The following is a 22406-nucleotide window of genomic DNA, read 5'->3' on the forward strand; positions in this document are numbered from 1 at the left end:
CTACCTAGTTGGTCCACCTTGTAGATGTAAAGTCAGAGACGATCGCTTATCTATTGCTGTTTGAGTTGGTCATCTTCTAGACCTTCATCAGTGGTCACAGGACGCTGCCCACAGGGCGCCGTTGGCTGAATATTTTTGGTTTGTGGACTATTCTCAGTCCAGCAGTGACAGTGAGGTGTTTAAAAACTCCATCAGCACTGCTGTGTCTGATCCACTCATACCAGCACAACACACTTTAACACACCACCACCATGTCAGTGTCACTGCAGTGCTGAGAATGATCCACCACCCAAATAATATCTATTCTCTAGTGGTCCTGTGGGGGTCCTGACCATTGAAGAACAGGGTAAAAGCAGTCCAGAAATGTATGTAGAGAAATAGATGGACTACAGTCAGTAATTGTAAAACTACAAAGTGCTTCTATATGGTAAGTGGAGCTGATAAAATGAACTGTGTGTGTAGAACAGTGTTTCTCAACCTTTTTTCAGTCATGGCACCCTTTAAAAGCATGCAAAATTTCAAGTCACCCCAGTCTAAAATGTATTAAAAAACTTACACTCTGAATCCCTCAAACTGCTAACACACACGCACACACACCATATCATGACATCATCGTACTGTCTTTTCTTTGTCTTGCTGCTGGAACAACGAAATAAAAAAAAACATTTCTCAGAATGTAAAATGCAAGTTAGTACTCACAGACGATGGATTATGTAACACAACAAAGTACAAGTGTAAACTGCATAATCAATGCTTGTATCTAGGAAATTCAGAGTTGTATTGCAACATTTCGCTTCAAATCAAATCAAGTTTATCTGCAATTTTTATTTGTTTACATCAAATTGAAAACAATGTTGCCACCACACCACATGTTAGTATGTTATAGTTTTAGTGGTGTGCAGTGTTTGGTTTTCTCTTATTATACTGTACATCTTGGATTCCAAATGTCCATATGTGTAAATTTGTTGACAAAGACAAATGTTTATAGACATACAGACAAAGTGGATATAAAAAGTCTACACAACCTGATACAATGAAAAACAAACTGAAATCTTTGGGGGGGATGAAAATACAACCACAAAAGAAAGTTGGGACAGTATGGAAAATGCAAATAAAATAAAAATGCAGTTTTCCTTACATTAACTTTGACTTTTATTTTCTAAATAATGATGTGATTCCAAACAGGTGATGTCAACAGATGATTGTAATCATGGTTTGGTACAAAAGAAGCATCCAGGAGAGGCTGAGTGTTTGATAAGCAAAGATGGCCAGAGGATCTCCAGTTACATGCCATCCAGACTGTCAACAACAAGTCCAAAAGCCAGGGTCTGTCCATGGTATGGGGCTGTGTCAGTACCCTTGGCAAAGGTAAATTACTCTTCTGTGATGGCAACATTAATGCAGAAAAGTACATTGAGATCTTAGAGCAACATATGCTGCCTTCAAGACGTCATCTTTTCCAGGGACGTCCATGCATTTTTCAACAAGACAATGCAAAACCACATGCTGCACACATTACAAAGGCATGGCTGTCTTTGTCTTTTTGGGTAGGAGTCTCTTAGCATGGCACATCTTGACTTGGCAATCTTTGCCCACTCTTACTTGCAAAAGTGCTCCCTCTGTCAGATTGAGAGGGCATCTCCTTTGCACAGCCCTCTTCAGGTCACCCCACAGATTTTCAATTGAATTCAGGTCTAGGCTCTGGCTGGACCATTCCAAAACTCTTCTTCTAATAAAGCCATTCTTTTGTTGATGTGGAGGTATGCTTTTAGCCATTTCCGTGATTAAAGATGAACTTCAGCTTATTAACAGAAACCTAAAGGTTTTGTGCCAACATTGACTGATTTTCAAAACTGTTCATAATTTGCTTCACCTTGACTAAAGCCCCAGTTGTAGTCAAAAAAATAATAGGCCCAAAGCATAATGCTGCTACCACCATTATTTACAGTAGGTATGGTGGGTTTTTTGGTGATACCTTTTGGAATTTTGGCTAAAAAGTTTAACCAGTGTCATCAGACCATAACACATTTCCCACATGCTTTTGGCAGACGTGATGCAGGTTTTTGCAAAATGCAGCCAAATCTGAATGTTTTTCTTCGTGAGAAAAGACTTCCATCTTGCTACACTACTCCACAGCCCAGACATATGAAGAATACGAGAGATTAATGTCACATGTATACACGACCAGTTATTACCAAAAATTGCAGCTCATTTAATGTTGATATAGGCCTCATGGCAGCCTCCTTGGACCAGTTTTCTTATTGTATTTTAATCAATTTTGGAACGACGTACAGTTCTTGGTAATGTCACTACTGTTTTTTTTGTTTTTATTTTCCCATCTAAACAATTTCAGTGTGTTTTTAACTGAACTGCACTCTTCCTAACAATGTCTTGCTGGCCATGATGGGCCACAGGCTAGCACATGCCTCCGGTGACATGCATGAAGCTGCTGGCCATAGTGAACTTCTACAGAGAACCTCAATACGTATGCACCACTACTGCCTCTGCATTTATCAACAATCAAGATGACCAGATGAGTACCTAAGCAGGTGCCACACTAAGATTTTATAAAATATCTTGTCAAAACTGGTAAGGTTACATAAGAGCAAGGGTGGCTAACCAATCAGACATGTGAAGCCAATCAAAAAGAGCTACGAGATATGCATGTATGCACACTGTTGACCACACAATGTGTGTAAATTTCCCTTAACAATAATGTCTATTAAAACAAAAGAGGCGATTAAAGCATGGTTATTACTAGGGCTGGCTCGATACCACTTTTTTATGTCCGATACCGATAGTGCAAATTGAGTATCTGCCAATACCGATTTCTCCTCTCAAACAACTAAGCAGTAATACACTGCCTGGCCAAAAAAAAGGTCACCACCTGGATTTAACTAAGCAAATAGGCAAGAGCCTCCCATTGGATAATTACTGCATGGGTGATTGTTTCAGCTGGCAACAAGTTATTTAACCCTAACTGATGCAGTGAGTAGCTTCTCATTTGTTAAACAACCATGTCGAAAGACACATCCTGTGGTCATGGAAAAGATGTGAATCTGTTTCAGAAGGGTCAAATTATTGGCATGCATCAAGCAGAGAAAACATCTAAGGAGATTGCTGAAACTACTAAAATCGGGTTAAGAACTGTCCAACGCATTATTAAAAAGTGGAAGGACAGTGGTAAAACATCATCTTCGAGAAAGGAATGTGGTCGGAAAAAAATCTTGAATGATCGTGATCGGCGATCACTTAAACGTTTGGTGAAATCAAATCGTAAAAAAACTACAGCAGAACTCAGGGATATGTTTAATAGTGAAAGTAAGAGCATTTCCACTAACACAATGTGAAGTGAACTCAAGGGATTGGGACTAAACAGCTGTGTAGCCTTAAGAAAACCACTTGTCAGTGAGGCTAACCGGCAAAAACGGCTTCAATTTGCTAGGGAGCATAAAGATTGGACTCTGGAGCAATGGAAGAAGGTCATGTGGTCTGATGAGTCCAGATTTACCCTGTTCCAGAGTGATGGGCGCATCAGGGTTAGAAGAGAGGCGGCTGAAGTGATGCACCCATCATGCCTAGTGCCTACCGTACAAGCCTGTGGGGGCAGTGCTATGATCTGGAGTTGCAGCAGTTGGTCAGGTCTAGGTTCAGCAACGCTATGTGCCCAAAGAATGAGGTCAGCTGACTACCTGAATATACTGAACGACCAGGTTATTCCATTAATGGATTTTTTCTTCCCTGATGGCATGGGCATATTCCAAGATGACAATGCCAGGATTCATCGGGCTCAAATTGTGAAAGAGTGGTTCAGGGAGCATGAGACATCATTTTCACACATGGATTGGCCACCACAGAGTCCAGACCTGAACCCCATTGAGAATCTTTGGGATGTGCTGGAGAAAACTTTGCGCAGTGGTCAAAATCTCCCATTATCAATACAAGAGCTTGGGGAAAAATTAATGCAACTCTGGACAGAAATAAATGTTGTGACATTGCAGAAGCTTGAGGAAACGATGCCACAGCGAATGCGTGCCGTAATCAAAGCTAAAGTCGGTCCAACTAAATATTAGACTGTATGACCTTTTTTTGGCCAGGCAGTGTAATACGTCGCAATGCACCATGGTTAAACTAGTTATCTAAATAACAACGCTCAGACTGTGAAACAAATATTCTAAAGCAGGCATGTCCAGAGTCCGGCCCGTGGGCCAATCGCGGCCCGCGATCGGATTTTATACGGCCCACGTCTTCTGTCTTAAATTGTATTACTTGTGGCCCGCCAGCACAGTCAAACAGAAAAAAAAATTAGCGTCGCTGTCTGATTAAAACACTTTTAGTGGTTTTCACTTTTTTTACACGTGTTGATTTTGGTATAAATCTCTGTCTGTCCATAGCAGCGAATATCAAAATGATTAATGAAAAGATGAATGAAATCACTCAATCTTTTTAACGAGTATATCCATTGGCTGCTAGACCTGTCCATCAAACCGCTTATCTCCTCCTCCCTCCCCTCCCGCTACTGTTTGAGAAAGAAGCGAAACTCGTTTGCTCTCTACAGTTTATTCAGGTTATTCAATCACATGGTTGTAAACATGATTTATATTTGTGATGTTTGTAGTTTTTTAAAAACACATTTGTATCTGATATTTATATGGACTAAGCGTTTACACGGACTGTATTAATTAACACAATTGAACTTTTTTATAGCAGTAAATAATAATGATTTACAAAGTAAAGATATTGTCATTGTTTCAGGTATTTATAGGTATTTAAATGGTAATTTAGAACAGGATTCTATGGTTCTGTATGCCAGGAAATACTCCAAAGGTAGCCATGCATTGTTATAGTTTAAACCCAAACCATGTTTGGCACCTGAATGTTTACATTTGGTTGTTGTTCGCTGTGTGGAAAATAAAATGATTAAATAACAGCGTATTATATGCATTTCAGCCAGCAGGGGCCGCAGTCGCACCAGTTATGAGGACCTATGATCCAACTTTCTTACCCTCTAACCCTGAACAACAGTCAATCATTGTTCATACAGCCGCCCAGCCTAGTCGGAAGGCAGAGCTGAGATTCGATACGATACGATGTATTCGAAACCCCAACTCTGGTGAGCTAGCGTACTTTACCGCTGCGCCACCTGAGCGGCCTGCATATTTTATTGTTTAAAATAATGTCATCAGGGACTGTTGGCCCTCGGGCACTTTCACATTATCAAATCTGGCCCTCCTAGAAAAAAGTTTGGACACCACTGTTCTAAAGGAATAAATACAGAACCAACAACATCACACTTATGCAAAACTGCTGTTTTTATTTTAACTTTTACACACAGAACATTTAGCAGTATTTTTGGCTTGTTTAACAAAATTGGAAGATGTGGATGTCAATCAAACGCGATGGGCCAGTTAGAATTGAGTTGAGATTTTGCATTAAAGTTCTGTCACGTTTTTAGATTATTAAAAACCAAAGCACGCTTATTAAAAAACCCTGCTGGATTTTGATGAGGACATCTGTGGATAAATGGGAAACGGTGTAGTTTGTTTTATTTCATAACGCTAATGGATAAATCGTTGAGGATGTGAGAGATCTTCAAGCCGGGACAAGATTTTTTTTTATCTTAGGTGAGCGATGTATCATTTATAAAGCGATTTGTATTGTGTTTAAACAGTGTTTTTAGATGTGGCAGTAGTAGATGATTTTTTAAAATGCTAAAAGTTTAAGTAGATCAGGGAGTTTTAATTTCTGAATGGCTGTTGCAGATGAGTTGTAGATCAGTGGCACATGTTAATGATGTCATCATGAGTGAGTGGCGATAAACGGCGCTCTGTTGAAACATACTGTATCTTTCACACAAACAATGGCCTTTACATTAAGTGTTATTTACATTAAGCAACAGTATCGTATTGGATTACACGTTTTGTTCCTTCCGATATCCGATCCAGTGATTTGGGCCAATATCGGACCAATACCGATACAGAGTATCGGATTGGTGCCAGCCCTAGTTATCACAGGCAGTGGCGGCTGCTGGTCTTTCAAAGAGGGGAAGCTCATTGTCGGCTTACATCATAAAATTAGTCAATTTATATATACATAAATTCTGCCCTCCGTTCCTTTCCTCCATTCGACTGATCCTCCAATCATCTTGCAGAAGCTCAGCGTCCAAACTCTCAGCGTCTGGGGGCGGGACAAAATCGTGGCATTTATCCAATGACCAGCGAGTTTCGAAGCAATGAAAAAAACTTTTTCACGCAGTCCCATTGAAGTGAATAGACTTCTACAGGCAAATGCATTGACGCTGCGAGAATGTATGAGAAGTTCGAGTCAGTCGATTTGTGATAAGTATCTGATTCTGAACGAACTCGTCTTTGAGATGAACGTGTTCTAACGCATTTGTAGTCAATGAAATGTTAACACAACTGTACATATTTGACCATTTAATTTTTTACATTTTAAGGGAAGCTGAGCATCCCTTGCAGTCTTAGAGAAATCGCCACTGATACAGGTATAGTATAATCAAACAATACTCACCCAGCCACTATAGAACAACTGTTCACCTGCTTCATGTAATTATCCAGCCAATCATGTAGCAGCAGCACATTTATACAATGTTGTACGTGTATGACAACATTTCAACAATAATTGAATAAAAAAAATCTCCTTTCCTTCTTCTTAATATATAATTATTTTCTGTAATTTTGTCCAGTACCAGTTTTTATTTGACAATTACAGGCTCACCCAAAATGCTTAAAAGGATAAAGTTATTTATTCCCAAAAATAAATACAGTATCATCATTGTAGAACATATCATTTATTCTTCTTAAAACTTACTAGATTTCACAAACAATAATAATGTAATCCAAACTTTTATTCAAACCTTTTGCCTATTGTCTGTTTAATCCAGAGCTCTTTCTGACAATATACACTGATCAGCCATAACATTAAAACCATCTCCTTGTTTCTACACTCACTGTCCATTTTATCAGCTCCACTTACCATATAGAAGCACTTTGTAGTTTTACAATTACTGACTGTAGTCTATCAGTTACTCTGCATAATTTTTTAGCCTGCTTTCACCCTGTTCTTCAATGGTCAGGACCCCCACAGGACCACCACAGAGCAGGTATTATTTAGGTGGTCATCATTCTCAGCATTGCAGTCACACTAACATGGTGGTGGTGTGTCAGTGTGTGTTGTGCTGGTATGAGTGGATCAGACACAGCAGCGCTGCTGGAGTTTTTCAATACCGTGTCCACTCACTGTCCGCTCTATTAGACACTCCTTCCTAGTTGGTTCACCTTGTAGATGTAAAGTCAGAGACGATCGCCCATCTATTGCTGCTGTTTGAGTTGGTCATCTTCTAGACCTTCATCAGTGGTCACAGGACGCTGCCCACGGGGCTCTGTTGGCTGGATATTTTTGGTTGGTGGACTATTCTCAGTCCCGCAGTGACAGTGAGGTGTTTAAAAACTCCATCAGCACTCCTGTGTCTGATCCACTCATACCAGCACAACACACACTAACACACCAACACCATGTCAGTGTCACTGCAGTGCTGAGAATGACCCACCACCCAAATAATACCTACTCTCTAGTGGTCCTGGGAGAGTCCTGACCATTAAAGAACAGCATAAAAGGGGCTAACAAAGCATGCAGAGAAACAGATGGACTACAGTCAGTAATTGTAGAACTACAAAGTGAAGCTAATAAAATGGACAATGTGTGTAGAAACAAGGAGGTGGTTTTAATGTTATGGCTGATCAGTGTATATCTCAAACCTTTTTTAACCTAAATAGTAAATAAAACACAAGAACTATGAGGAAACTCATGTCTACATTAAAAAAAATCAGATAAGGTTTTCTTTAAAAATCTGGAAGTGGACATACTGTAACAGAAAAAAAAATGTCAGTCACATTTTAAACACCCAAGAGTCCATAATTTTTCCTCAATCTTTTCTCACAAATAAAAACATGACAGACTTTCTTGTTAAATTATTAGTATCTTTTGATACTATGGTTGCAAAAACACAAAGTGCTTTTGAAGTTTACCATGTAATCAGCATAGTCAAAATTCTACCTCATGTAACTATAATGATCGCTACACAAAATTCCTTTTACCCGACAGATGCGCAATACATTTTCTTAAACTGTTTTTATAGAATTAAGTGTCATGTTAAATGTGAATATATTGAATGTAGTTCATATCTTAGGTACTTGCTGCTTTGGGCAAAGCATTGAAGATACGAAAGCCCTCCATAGTGGCAAAGTCCCATGCCTGTTTCAGCAGGTGTTCTATGTGACTTTTGCTTGCAATACCTTGACAAACAAGAAATAAAAACAAAAAAACCATAGTTTAAACAAAAGCAATTATTTATATTTAAAATCAATACAGCTATCACAGTCCAACATATTGCTATTATAAAGCACCCCTGAACAGGTTATTTAAAGCCAGCATAGTTAAACCGATCAACCATAACATTAAAACCACCTCCTTGTTTCTACACTCACTGTCCATTTTACAGAAGCACGTTGTAGTTCTACAATTACTGACTGTAGTCCATCTGTTTCTATTCATGCTTTGTTAGCCCCTTTTCATGCTGTTCTTCAATGGTCAGGACTCTCCCAGGACCACCACAGAGCAGGTATTATTTGGGTGGTGGGTCATTCTCAGCACTGCAGTGACACTGACATGGTGGTGGTGTATTAGTTTGTGTTGTGCTGGTATGTGTGGATAAGACACAGCAGTGCTGATGGAGTTTTAAATCACCTGTCACTGCTGGACTGAGAATAGTCCACCAACCAAAAATTATCCATCCAACAGTGCCCCGTGGGCAGTGTCCTGTGACCACTGATGAAGGCCTAGAAGATGACCAACTCAAACAGCAGCAGTAGATAAGCGATTGCCTCTGACTTTACATCTACAAGGTGGACCAACTAGGTAGGAGTGTCTAATAGAGTGGACAGTGAGTGGACACAGTATTTAAAAACTACAGCAGCGCTGCTGTGTCTGATCCACTCATACCAGCACAACACACACTAACACACCACCACCATGTCATTGTCACTGCAGTGCTGAGAATCATCCACCACCTAAATAATACCTGCCCTGTGGTGGCCCTGTGGGGGTCCTGACCATTGAAGAACAGCATGAAAGGGGGCTAACAAAGCATGCAGAGAAACAGATGGACTACAGTCAGTAATTGTAGAACTACAAAGTGCTTCCATATGGTAATTGGAGCTGATAACATGGACTGTGAGTGTAGAAACAAGGTGGTTTTAATGTTATGGCTGATCGGTGTATAGCTGCAATAGAAAAATAATACTTAAATGTACCATGTTGATGTGTAAAAAAATTAAATCAAAAGAATTAACAAAAGTCTAAGTTAACAGAAAGAATATTTATTAATACATACAAGCAATTGAGAGGTTAAATGAAAAACATCTTGACAAATATGTATGTGCACTGTTATTTAACCCCAGTACTTAGTACTTGTTGGAACATCATTTTACCTTGATAACCTCTAAAAAGCAAATTCCCCTGCAAAAAGCTTCCAACTCACTGTATGGCTTTTGTGCTGCGACTGCTTTAAATCCCACAAAAATGTACTTTGAGATTTAATACTGAAAGCTAAGAGGGCCATTTCAGGATATTCTAGAACTGATTCCTGAACAAATTGGTTGACTTTGAAGTTTGGGATCATTGTTTTCCTGGAAAAGCCTGGTTCCAGTCTTTATCAGGTCTTTGTCCTGATGAGATTGCTAAGGCCTCTGGATGAAATTCTGGACTTTCTCCCACACCCATCTTATCTCTCAGCTTTTGTGACAGCTCCTTAGTTTTCACCATGTTTGCAATACATCTAAGGGTGTTGCTTGTATAATACATCACAACTACAGCAAATTTAGGGTGGTTATTAAGTTCCCAATGGTTTCATGTTTTCACTCAACTTTATTGACTAGCAGCTTTATTGACTAGCAGCTGGTTTTAAGTCATGACACTAATAACAAATTATACAGCTACACTAAAATAAATCATTTTATTTGCTGTATCGCCTAAGTGATAAAGACTTAATTCAAGGGAAAACTATGTAGAAAAAGTTTAAATTATTTTTTTACTGGGAGGTTAAATATTTCACAAAGAGAGAGAGAGACAGAGAGAGAGAAAAATCTTTTTTAAAATATACAGTACGTTCTCTATAATCTGGGAGTGCTCTGCAAGTCCCATATTAAAAATCATGTTTAAGCTGTGCTGACTAATTTGCATTAGAACAATGATATCTAAGTAACAAAGATGACTATTTACCATTTATTTTAATATATTACCTTTGAGAAAAGTTGTATGATTTGTCTGTAACATAGCAGCCTGTTGGAATAAGCAGAAGGCCATGTAGAACTGCCAGTTCGGGATATTCTCCAATCCCATGGTCTTGCTGTACAACTCAAATATTTCCTGTGTGTTGGGAATGCCCATCAGGTCAAGTTTGTTCCCTAAAAAAAATTTAAACAACAGTTATTGTACGATTATCTGATAAAAGTGTCTGTCTGATCTCTTGCTCATAATACACCATTTGATTAACTCTTATTAAATGAAAGAGGAATGTCAGCCCCCTGTCTCTCAGGAAGTGGATACATATTTTTAAATACTGCTTTAAATACAATGAGAGATGGTGGTGCTGGTGGGAAACGAGTATTTTAACCACTTTTTTATTTAACTTAATTCCAGGGCATACAATTGCAATCTATGTCATATCAACATAATACATTTTGTACAACCCCAAATCAGAAAAAGTTGGGACAGAATGGAAAATGCAAATAATAAAAAAACACAGAGTTTCTTACATTTACTTTGACTTTTATTTCACTGCAGACAGTGAAATACCTTAGATATTTCATTTATTAATAAACATCCATTCCTGCATTTCAGGCCTGCAACACATTCCAAAAAAAGGTTGGGACAGTAAAGCATTTACCACTTTGTAATGTTGCCATTCCTTTTCACCACACTTAAAAGACGTTTTGGCACTGAGGATACCAAGCGATTTAGTGTTTCAGGTTTTATTTTGTCCCATTCTTCCTGCACGTCTTAAGACGTGCATCAGCACGGGGTCGTCGTTGTTGCATTTTTTGTTTCAAAATTCTCCACACATTCTCTATTGGAGACAGGTCAGGACTGCAGGCAGGCCAGTCCAGTACCCGTACCCTCTGCTTCCACAGCCATGACTTTGTAATGTGTGCAGCATGTGGTTTTGCATTGTCTTGTTGAAAAATCCATGGACGTCCCTGGAAAAGATGACGTCTTGAAGGCAGCATATGTTGCTCTAAGATCTCAACGTACTTTTTTGCATTAATGCTGCCATCACAGAAGTGTAAATTACCTTTGCCAAGGGCACTGACACAGCCCCATACCATGACAGACCCTGGCTTTTGGACTGTTGCTAATAACAAGTCTGGATGGTCCTTTTCGTCTTTGGTCCGGAGCACACGGCGTCCATTTTTTCCAAAAAAGACCTGAAATGCTGTTTCATCTGACCACAATACACGTTTCCACTGTGTGATGGTCCATCCTAGATTCCTCGGAGCCCAAAGAAGTCGACGCCGCTTCTGGACATGGTTAACATAAGGCTTCTTTTTTTTGCACAGTAAAGTTTTAAGTGGCATTTGTGCACGTAACTCCATATTGTAGTGCTTGACAAAGGTTTAACAAAGTAATCCCTTGCCTATGTGATTATACCAGCTGTTGTTGAGTGGCGGTTCTTGATGCAGTGCCGTCTGAGGGATCGAAGATCACAGGCGTTTAGCTTAAACTTGCGGCCTTGGCCTTTACGCACTGAAATTCCTCCCAATTGATTTAATAATTTCATGATATTATGCACTGTAGAGGGAGAAATATGCAAATCCCTTCCAATCTTTCTTTGAGGTACATTGTTTTTAAACATTTCAATAATTTTCTCATGCATTTGTGGACAAACTGGAGGTCCTCTAGCCATCTTTGCTCATCAAAGGCTCAACCTTTCCTGGATGCTGATTTTGTACCAAACCATGATAACAATCACCTGTTGATATCACCAGTTTGGAATGACATCATGATGTTGTTTTTCCACCTCATTACTAGCCCTAAATTGCCCCTGTCCCAACTTGGGTTCAAACTGTCTGAAATCAAATAAAAGTCAAAGTAAATGTAAGGAACACTGCATTTTTATTTTATTTGCATTTTCCATACTGTCCCAACTTTTTCTGATTTGGGGTTGTATTTCTGTATATGCAGAATTTTGACATTGTACTTATAAATAAACAAAAACGATGTACAGTTGTGGTAAACATTGTTCGCACACCTATATATTAAATGTTAAAAACTCCTGAAATTAAGTGTTTAGTAAGATTGCTTGGGTTTAGTGCAACTAACTATTAAGGAAACGTGTGATGTAGTATTTTAGAAGAGCAGTATATCTCAGACATTAAGTGATCCCAAGACCAAAGCAGCTTCAACAATTTTGAAATGGCACAACCTTGAGCCTTCCTAGAGTTAGCATCCACTCAAACTTTGGGCCACTCTTGGCTTTGGGCCAAGAAGCACCTTCATAAGGTAGTTAAAAGAATTCAATGATCATCTTAAAAAAAATCTAAGATCTAAGAACCTGTTGGTCAGACAACATTTTTTGCAACACTCATAATTCATAAGTCAGGCTTTTTTGGCAAAGTGGCAAGATAGAACTTTTACCTTGTTGTTCAGAAGAAGGAGTCCAGTAGAAGGGGATACAACAGGAGGCAACATCCACAAGGGGATCTCCAACAGTGGAACAACTCCAGCCCAAAACTGCCTTCACGTCAAGGGTTTCCGAGTCAAAAACCAGCTTGTTAAGGCTGTAGGATATTAAGAGAGAGAACAACCAATGAGATTATGGGTGTGATTGTATGATGGTACAATGGCAAATGTTTTTGGGTAAACATATGCTAGAAATCAGCTAAATTTTTGCTATTGGCTGTTTGGAATATTTTAAAGGGTACAAATAAAGGCTGTTGTATAGTTATGCATGATAGTGCTTGATAGTTGCCTATTACGTTTGATTTAGTAGTTTGTTTAATTTCATGTTATTTAAACCATTGGACTTCACCCACTCCACTGCATAAATAGAGTGACTATCCATTGCAGTGCAATAACTGACATACTCACGTAGGCCATTCTAAAGTCTAGGTATCACCTCTTGACCGATGCTGAAGTTAATAATTAAAATCTCTGCAAGATATGGAGGTGCTTGACAGAGACATTTTCATGTTTTTTAAATGTCAGAATTAGATTATTCAAAACTACAGCTAAATTTTGGATTAAACTATTAAAAAAAATACAAAAAAAGTACATTTCCGAAAAGATGGGACATTTCATAAAATGCAACAAAAACATGAATTTCTGATTTGTATTTAGCTGACAGACCTTTAATGTTTTGGTTGACCAACTTGATTGTATTTTGTGAAGATAACCACATTTTGAATTTGAGGCCTGCAGGGTTGGCATAGTTCAAAAAAACATTTTTCAATGCAATATTGCAAAAAACATCTACCATCAATAGACTGTGAACAGATTCTGAGAATCCAGACAAATCTCATTCTGTGTACAGAAATTACAAAATACACTGCTAAATGTGTGTGACCTTTGAGTATTCACGTGGCATTGCATGAGAAACCATCATGGTACTGTGATAAATATAGCCACATGGGCTTGGAAGTTCTTGGAAAACCAGTTAGTGCAGTCCTTAATGCATTAAAAAAATGCAACCTGAAACTATATTAGGCAAAGTGAAGGCCCCATGTCAATTGATTGCAAAAACACCACTAAATGCTTTGGGCCCAAGCTCATCTCAGATAGACTGAAAGACAGTGAAATGTGTGCTGTGGTCAGATGAGTACCTATTTCAACTAAATAACTAACTAAAAACATTGTTTTTATTGCATTAATTACAATTTCTAAATATTTTGGGATATTAAGTTTGTGCAAGACAGGAGAAGCGTCTGACCAGAATAATAATATTCCCATGGTTAAGCATGGAGGTAAATAGGTGATACAGTGGGGATGTTTTTGCTGCTGCAGTAACTGGCAATCTTGACAGTGTGAATTGAATCATGGTTTTACAGAAACATCAAGGCATTTTTAGGGGAATGTAATGCACTTTGTGGTGAAATTGAACCTTTGGTTAATAATTACACTTTCCTGCAAGACAATGATCCCAAGCATACTTGATTAAGGAATCAGTTCTGAAATATCCTGGAGTGGCCTTCTCCAAACTCCAGATTTAATGCCCACTGAACATTTTTGGTGAGGTTTAAAGGAAGCAGATGCAGCACAAACCATCATGTCTAGTACAACTGCAAAGTAAATATTTAGACATATTTTGTCTATAAGTTTATCTATAAGTATCAAACCTAAAGTTTCCATGTAGAAATGTCATTCTCTGCTGTTTAGGAAGATGTAAGAGGAGCCACTCTATTAGTCGGTCCATGACTGGAAGGGGCTGAACTTCTAAAGCCTTCAACTGCTTTGCCAATTTCTTTACTTCAGATTCCATGAAGTCACCTAAAATACAAGGCAATCAAATATTTTAGTGAATCTAAAATAAACAGTAGAGTTCGTGGAAATAACTTTAAAAATAGCTGAATACATTTATTTACAGGATGGAACAATGCATGCACAACACATGTTTTAGAATAATGCTGTTGTGATATGTTATTCCACAACACACCAAGCACTTTTGCATTGTTTTTTTAAATATTTTGTTTATGCATTTTCTCCCCTTTTAGCGCATCCAATTGCCCGATTGCGTCATGCTTCCTCTCCACCAATGCCGATCCCCGCTCTGATTGAGGAGAATGAAGCTAACCCATGCCCCCTCCGACACGTGGGCAGCAGCCGTATGCATTTTGTCACCTCCACTTTGACGAGTGCAATGCGGATCAACACTGTGTACACCCTGACAGCACTCTTTTCCCATCTCTGTGCAGGCGCCATCAATCAGCCAGCAGTCGTAATTGCATTAGTTATGAGAGAGTCCCTATCCAGCTTTAATATCCCACCCATATCCCATCCCACAACAGGCCAATTGTTCATGTGGCTGCTCAGCCCAGGCGGCAGGCAGAGCTGAGATTCGATACGATGTATTCGAGATCCCAGCTCTGGTGTTTAGTGTGTGTTTTATTGCTGCGCCACCTGAGAGGCCACTTTCGCATTGTTATTCTAGGTAAAAAACACAATTTTCATGTCTTTGTATAACGTAGCATTAAAATTTTACATTTATGAAACTCAGGGGCCCAGCCCAAACCATCTAAAGCCCCAGGCCAATATTTATATTTCACACACTTTATTTTGGACTATGGTAACAAACTTTAGCACTATACACTCCACACCACATCATGTCCTACCTGACTTTATGAGGTCCTCTAGACCTGTGGTTTTTAGATCAACACTGTGTATTTGGCAAAGAGTTTTTATCATGGTCTCATATACACATCTTTTTTTATCAGGAATTACACCTGAAAGCATGGGGTCAAACACCCGACCATCACAATAAGATGTCACATAAAATGGGCTGTTGAGGACACTGCTTAAAAAATGGGGAAAAAATAGAAATCAGTGACAATACATTGTAAAGAAGTATTCTATTTACACAACACACAAGGTTTATGAATCAAGCCTAAGAGGCTAAAAGAGAATGTATAATAAGTAAAAGTGTGTTTTGTCTTTTAAACATAAGAACATTTGACAAAAAAAGTTTTTGATTTTTTAATGTCTTACTTCAAAAATGATTTTTGAAAACTTTTGAAACTGCCATTTACCAACCCACAAAAAACTTGACTAATTAAAAAAGTGTTCACAAATATAGTGAATAAAATAAAAAACAACCGAGTAGGTGCTTTGGTAGCGCAGCAGTAATACATGCTAGCCCACAAGTACTGAGAGCTTAAAATCTCGAGTTCGAATCTCAGTTATGTTATTAGCTGGCTGGGTGCCTACATAGACTCCATAGTTATCAGCATTACTAACCATGTTTGTATTCCTAAAAAATAAACCAAAAATCTGTTTACATTTCCTTTAATAAATAAGACTACATGATGGAACTACATGATGCAACTACAAGACTACATAATTATCTCTTCAACCTAAGTCTCAAACAAAAACTGGTACCAGTGATGTGGAAAACATCTTGCCTGGTTCCTGTTCCTAAGACGTCACATACTTCCTCACTAAATGACTTCAGACCAGTGGCCCTCACATCCCATGTCATGAAGGTCCTGGAAAGACTAGTGCTGTCACATCTGAGACCTCAGGTCAGCACCTTCCTAGACCCTCTGCAGTTTGCTTATCAACAGCAGGTAGGTGTGGATGATGCTGTAATCTACTTACTACAGAGGGCTTATTCCCATCTGGACCAGAACAACACCACAGTAACTTTCTTTGACTTCTCCAGTGCATTCAATACAATCCAACCTTTCATGCTGGGGGAGAAGATGGAGAACATGCGGGTGGACAAAGCCATGATCGACTGGGTCTTGGACTACCTGTCTGGAAGACCCCAGTATGTGCAACTTGGGACCTACCAGTCTGATCGCCTGGTGAGTAACATTGGAGCACCACAGGGAACTGTGCTCTCCCCTTTCCTCTTCTCCCTGTACACCACCGACTTCCAGTACAGGTCAGACCTCTGCCACCTTCAGAAATTTCTGATGATTGTGTGGTGGTCGGGTGTATCAGGGATGGGCAGGAAGGTGAATACAGGGACCTTGTGGACGGCTTTGTCCAGTGGTGCGTTAAGCACCATCTGCTCCTGAATGTCTCCAAAACTAAGGAGATGTCTGTGGACTTCAGGAGGAAGAGGATTGTGACCACTCTGTTACCATCATGGGTCAGAATGTTAAACTGATGGACACGTACAAGTACTTGGGTGTCTGGCTTGACAACAGACTGGACTGGAGGGCCAACACAGAGGCTGTGTACAGGAAAGGCATGAGCAGACTCTACCTTCTGAGAAAGCTCAGGTCCTTTAATGTGTGCAGCAAGATGCTGACTATTTTCTACCAGTCTGTTGTTGCGGGGCTTGTCTTATTTGCAGCAGTGTTGGGCTGCTCACTGGAAGGCTTCGAGTTGGTGGTCGAAAGGAGGTCTTTAAACAAACTCATTTCCATACCGGACAATTCATCACACCCCTTCCATGACCTTCTAGTCAGACTGTGAAGCACCTTCAGTAACAGACTCATTCAGCTTCGCTGTAAGAAGGAACAATACAGGAAATCGTTTGTACCAACAGCGATCTCACTGTGTAACTCATCCCCACTGTGCCGGGACATCATTGCTCACTGAGGTAATACCAGGACTATCAGGACAGACTCATGAAGCATGATCTGTCACTCTGTTTATGCCATTGCACATCTATGGATATTTAATGCCAAAACACTTTTGCAATTTTTCTATTATATTACATATTGTATATACTGTATATTTATTACATACCAACACTGTAATGCAATACTTACTTAATATTTCTTACGCACCTTGAGCCTATTCATTTAATAATTTTTATTAAGTCTTTTACTTACTTAATTTTTTTTCTGATGTACCTTGAGCTGTTGTAATACTTGACTTTCCCTCTGGGATTAATAAAGTGATCTCTCTCTCTGTGTTTTAGGAGTTAGATCACAGACTTATGACCAAACATTCTTCAAGAATTTTTGAGAGAGCGCAGAATTTATGGCCTTTATACCTTTATGGCATTTATACCTTGTCTGAGAAGTATGAGGCCTGCAGTTCACTACTGTTCCAAGCTTTTTTTCAATTATTTTTTATAAATTTTTCTCCTATTTTCTCCCAATTTTAGTGTAGTCAATTTGTCTTCCGCCTCTGGGGGATCCCCGATTGCAGTCGAGGTGGGTATATTTCTGCTCACGCCTCCTCCGACCCGCACGCAGCCCTTAACAGAACCCTTTTTCACCCATGCATTCTGCACAGGCGCCTCTATATCTGCCAATCAGGGTCCTTACACAGCGTTTGAAGACCCCACCCACATAGTCCGGTCGTCCCGCCCTAGCAGAACCATGTCTGCTGCAGGCACTGGCAATTATGCCCGCTAGATGGCACCCAGCCGACCGGTGGCAACGTCGAGTTTCTAACCGAGGAGTTCAGAATCTCGGCACTGGTGTGCTAGCGGAATATCTCACTGCGCCACCTGGGCGCATTCCAAGCTTTTCACTTTTAAATATAATGTCTCCTACTGTAGTATACCTAGAGTAGTCCTAGAGAAATCACTGTATAAAAATTTTGCTTTTTACTGTGATTCACTTTCTTTCACATCTCTTCTGGATTTTTATAGCAGTTCAATGTGCTGCTAGTTAAGAACATTAAGATAATTAACACCGCTAAAAATGTATTTAAGTGATGTTTGGATCCTACAGGACTGGCAGTAATTAAACATGGTTGTTTGGGTCTAACTATACCTGATTATGAATAAAAAAAAAACTGATTATTTGCTTAAAGCATTGGCACATGTAAAAATGTGTCTACCTAGGCATTTCAGACTGGGCTTTGACATCTGGTACAGGCACTCCTGCTTCTTTAAGAGCCTTGAGAAGCCTGCAGGAAAAAAAATTAAAAACACAATTTTATATTGGTTCATGTCTCTCAAAACCTTTGTAAGCTATGAGACATCTATTGAAGATAACCTGCACTCCTTTGTCAGTGCTGCATTATTTATTATTTTCTTCAGGATGAAACGTTGCTCTCCACAGCTCAGGAGGTATGTGGATTCTTGTAAGTGGCAGTGGTTGTAATGCATTGTAATGTTCTCTAAATGAAATATGAACAGTAAGCATCAAGAACATCAGATTTCAATCAAGTGTGATATATATATATACTCTTAAGCCATAACATTAAAACCACCTCCTTGTTTCTACACTCACTGTCCATTTTATCAGCTCCACTTACCATATAGAATCACTTTGTAGTTGTACAATTACTGACTGTAGTCCATCTACTTCTCTACATATCTTTTTAGCCTACTTTCACTCTGTTCTTCAACTGTCAGGACCCCCACAGGACCACCACAGAGCAGGTATTATTTGGGAGGTGGATCATTCTCAGTACTGCAGTGACAATGACATGGTGGTGGTGTTAGTGTCTGTTGTGCTGGTATGACTGGATCAGACACAGCAGCACTGCTGGAGTTTTTAAATACCATGTACACTCACTGTCCACTCTATTAGACACTCCCACCTAGTTGGTCCACCTTGTAGATGTAAAATCAGAGATGATCTATTGCTGCTGTTTGAGTTGGTCATCTTCATTACAGCCAGTAATGGTAGAACTACAAAGTGATTCTATATGGTATAAGTGTAAGTGTAAGTATAAGTGGAGCTGATACTTGATGGATAGATGGTGGACAGTGTCTGAAGAAACAAGGAGGTGGTTTTAATGTTATGGTTGATGGTTGTATATATACAGTATATATATATATACAGGGGTTGGACAATGAAACTGAAACACCTGGTTTTAGACCACAATAATTTATTAGTATGGTGTAGGGCCTCCTTTTGCGGCCAATACAGCATTAATTCGTCTTGGAAATGACATATACAAGTCCTGCACAGTGGTCAGAGGGATTTTAAGCCATTCTTCTTGCAGGATAGTGGCCAGGTCACTACGTGATGCTGGTGGAGGAAAACGTTTCCTGACTCGCTTCTCCAAAACACCCCAAAGTGGCTCAATAATATTTAGATCTGGTGACTGTGCAGGCCATGGGAGATGTTCAACTTCACTTTCATGTTCATCAAACCAATCTTTCACCAGTCTTGCTGTGTGTATTGGTGCATTGTCATCCTGATACACGGCACCGCCTTCAGGATACAATGTTTGAACCATTGGATGCACATGGTCCTGCAGAATGGTTCGGTAGTCCTTGGCAGTGACGCGCCCATCTAGCACAAGTATTGGGCCAAGGGAATGCCATGATATGGCAGCCCAAACCATCACTGATCCACCCCCATGCTTCACTCTGGGCATGCAACAGTCTGGGTGGTACGCTTCTTTGGGGCTTCTCCACACCGTAACTCTCCCGGATGTGGGGAAAACAGTAAAGGTGGACTCATCAGAGAACAATACATGTTTCACATTGTCCACAGCCCAAGATTTGCGCTCCTTGCACCATTGAAACCGACGTTTGGCATTGGCACGAGTGACCAAAGGTTTGGCTATAGCAGCCCGGCCGTGTATATTGACCCTGTGGAGCTCCCGACGGACAGTTCTGGTGGAAACAGGAGAGTTGAGGTGCACATTTAATTCTGCCGTGATTTGGGCAGCCGTGGTTTTATGTTTTTTGGATACAATCCGGGTTAGCACCCGAACATCCCTTTCAGACAGCTTCCTCTTGCGTCCACAGTTAATCCTGTTGGATGTGGTTTGTCCTTCTTGGTGGTATGCTGACATTACCCTGGATACCGTGGCTCTTGATACATCACAAAGACTTGCTGTCTTGGTCACAGATGCGCCAGCAAGACGTGCACCAACAATTTGTCCTCTTTTGAACTCTGGTATGTCACCCATAATGTTGTGTGCATTGCAATATTTTGAGCAAAACTGTGCTCTTACCCTGCTAATTGAACCTTCACACTCTGCTCTTACTGGTGCAATGTACAATTAATGAAGATTGGCCACCAGACTGGTCCAATTTAGCCATGAAACCTCCCACACTAAAATGACAGGTGTTTCAGTTTCATTGTCCAACCCCTGTATATATAATATAATATTATATATAATTTTTATTTATTATACTTTGTACATTTGGGAATTTACATTTACCAGTAATGTACCCAGAAAATGATTAAATATTAACATAAAACATTGTTAAAATCTCGACTGTGACCTAATGCAATTCCCATTTAATGTTAAATGAATGGGCCATTTCTGTGATGTGTTTGCTCTTCTGTCCCCTAAGCCAATCACATGCATTTAATCCAAGAACATGGCATAGTTTAATTTACTAATTTACTGTATCATTTTGTCAGATGTGAAGGTGATGGCTCAGTGGTAGTGACTGTGCAACTATATATACTGTAAGAGCAATGCAATTTTTTCCAAATTATTTTAGCCATTAACTAAATGTCTATAGTCAATAGTTAACCTAAATAGTAACCAATAAAAAAAACACATCAATAGGTTTTATGTCATTGTGCCCTAACAGCCATTATTCAATTAGATTTCAGTTCAAATTTAAGCTGTGTATCAATCGGCAAAACACATACACAGACACAATTGGCTACATCTGTCGGGAGGAATGGTGGAAGTGATTCCTCATTTTTGTTGCAATTGCAGCATCTGTATCATGCATGGAGATGGTGAATAGGGGAGGACAGGAGAAAAGAAATGGTTGGCAACTTTGTGTCACAGGAGGCCGTGTTAGTGTCCCCCTCGATCATGGTAAGGGTCTGCAGAAGTGGAGGATACAACCTGGTAACTGGATGTAGTTCATTACAGCTAAACATGCTAATTAACATGCAACTAAATCTACTTTTCAGTAGAGCTCCACATTAATATAAATTAATTAATCCAAATTAATTATAAATGCTTTTTCTTTTATGCTTTTAAATTGGGACATAGTAATATTGAAAATGAATTTATCCCACCTAAATAACAGCTTATAGCAATAATTTTTTATGGTTATCAGTTAATCGTAATCATTACTAGATTAGTAGTCCCACCATCACCAAGCCACAGATGTTGAGTCTTTAGACATGGCTCATTAAATGCTTGAGCTGTAAACATTTCCAAGTAAAACATCCACCAAATGAGTAAATGTATGAATAATGCATCCCTGTAACAGGCAAATATGAATGCTGGAAAAGCAGAACATAACTGATATACTGGTAATCTTTAAAGTTGTGGGTCTAAAATAAGCTATTGCCATATAATAGATTCCAGTATGTTTAGCACTTAATTTTTAAGTTTCTAGTGTACCTGTATATGGAAGTTGAATAGCTTTGTTGAGATATTGGGTAAGCTGGTTCATAGGGAGCTGCGAACTCAGTCTGACAGAAATAGTTTCAGGAAAAGTTTCAGATAATGATACCTTCAGCACCTGTTCAAGCTCCTTTACAGCGAATGCAGGGTCTTTGACCTAAAAAGACAGATTATGTAGTAAATACTACAAAACTGACTAAAAAACAAAACTAAACTCTAAATGAATGAACATTTTGTACAAAAAGCAAGTGAGGTTTAGCTTAAACGCTACAAAAACAGCAACAATGAATCAACATGTCTTGCTTTCCATTTTGTAACTTCAACAAATGTATTTCACATTAAGTCAAATGTAGGCATAGTATTGTTCATTATTTATTACTTACTTTAATTGACACTGGACAAAAATGACAAAGTATGCAAGT

The 22406-nt window shown here is 39.3% G+C and overlaps 1 protein-coding gene across 1 annotated transcript in view; it reads right to left on the reverse strand.

Annotated features, from left to right (window-relative positions):
* Window positions 1-7774: 7774 nt before the first annotated feature.
* Window positions 7775-22406, reverse strand: part of LOC134335473 (acyl-CoA dehydrogenase family member 10-like) — a 29213-nt gene continuing 14581 nt past the window's right edge. Inside the window, exons 5-12 of the mRNA XM_063018010.1 lie at window positions 21982-22141; window positions 18696-18819; window positions 18538-18606; window positions 15405-15583; window positions 14412-14562; window positions 12715-12857; window positions 10320-10484; window positions 7775-8315 (exon numbers count right to left, since the gene is read on the reverse strand). Coding sequence (XP_062874080.1) covers window positions 8206-8315; window positions 10320-10484; window positions 12715-12857; window positions 14412-14562; window positions 15405-15583; window positions 18538-18606; window positions 18696-18819; window positions 21982-22141 — 1101 coding nt within the window. The 3' untranslated portion in view covers window positions 7775-8205. The remainder of the gene's footprint in view (window positions 8316-10319; window positions 10485-12714; window positions 12858-14411; window positions 14563-15404; window positions 15584-18537; window positions 18607-18695; window positions 18820-21981; window positions 22142-22406) is intronic.

This window comes from Trichomycterus rosablanca, chromosome 21 (assembly GCF_030014385.1).
Source record: "Trichomycterus rosablanca isolate fTriRos1 chromosome 21, fTriRos1.hap1, whole genome shotgun sequence".
Lineage (NCBI taxonomy): Eukaryota > Metazoa > Chordata > Actinopteri > Siluriformes > Trichomycteridae > Trichomycterus > Trichomycterus rosablanca.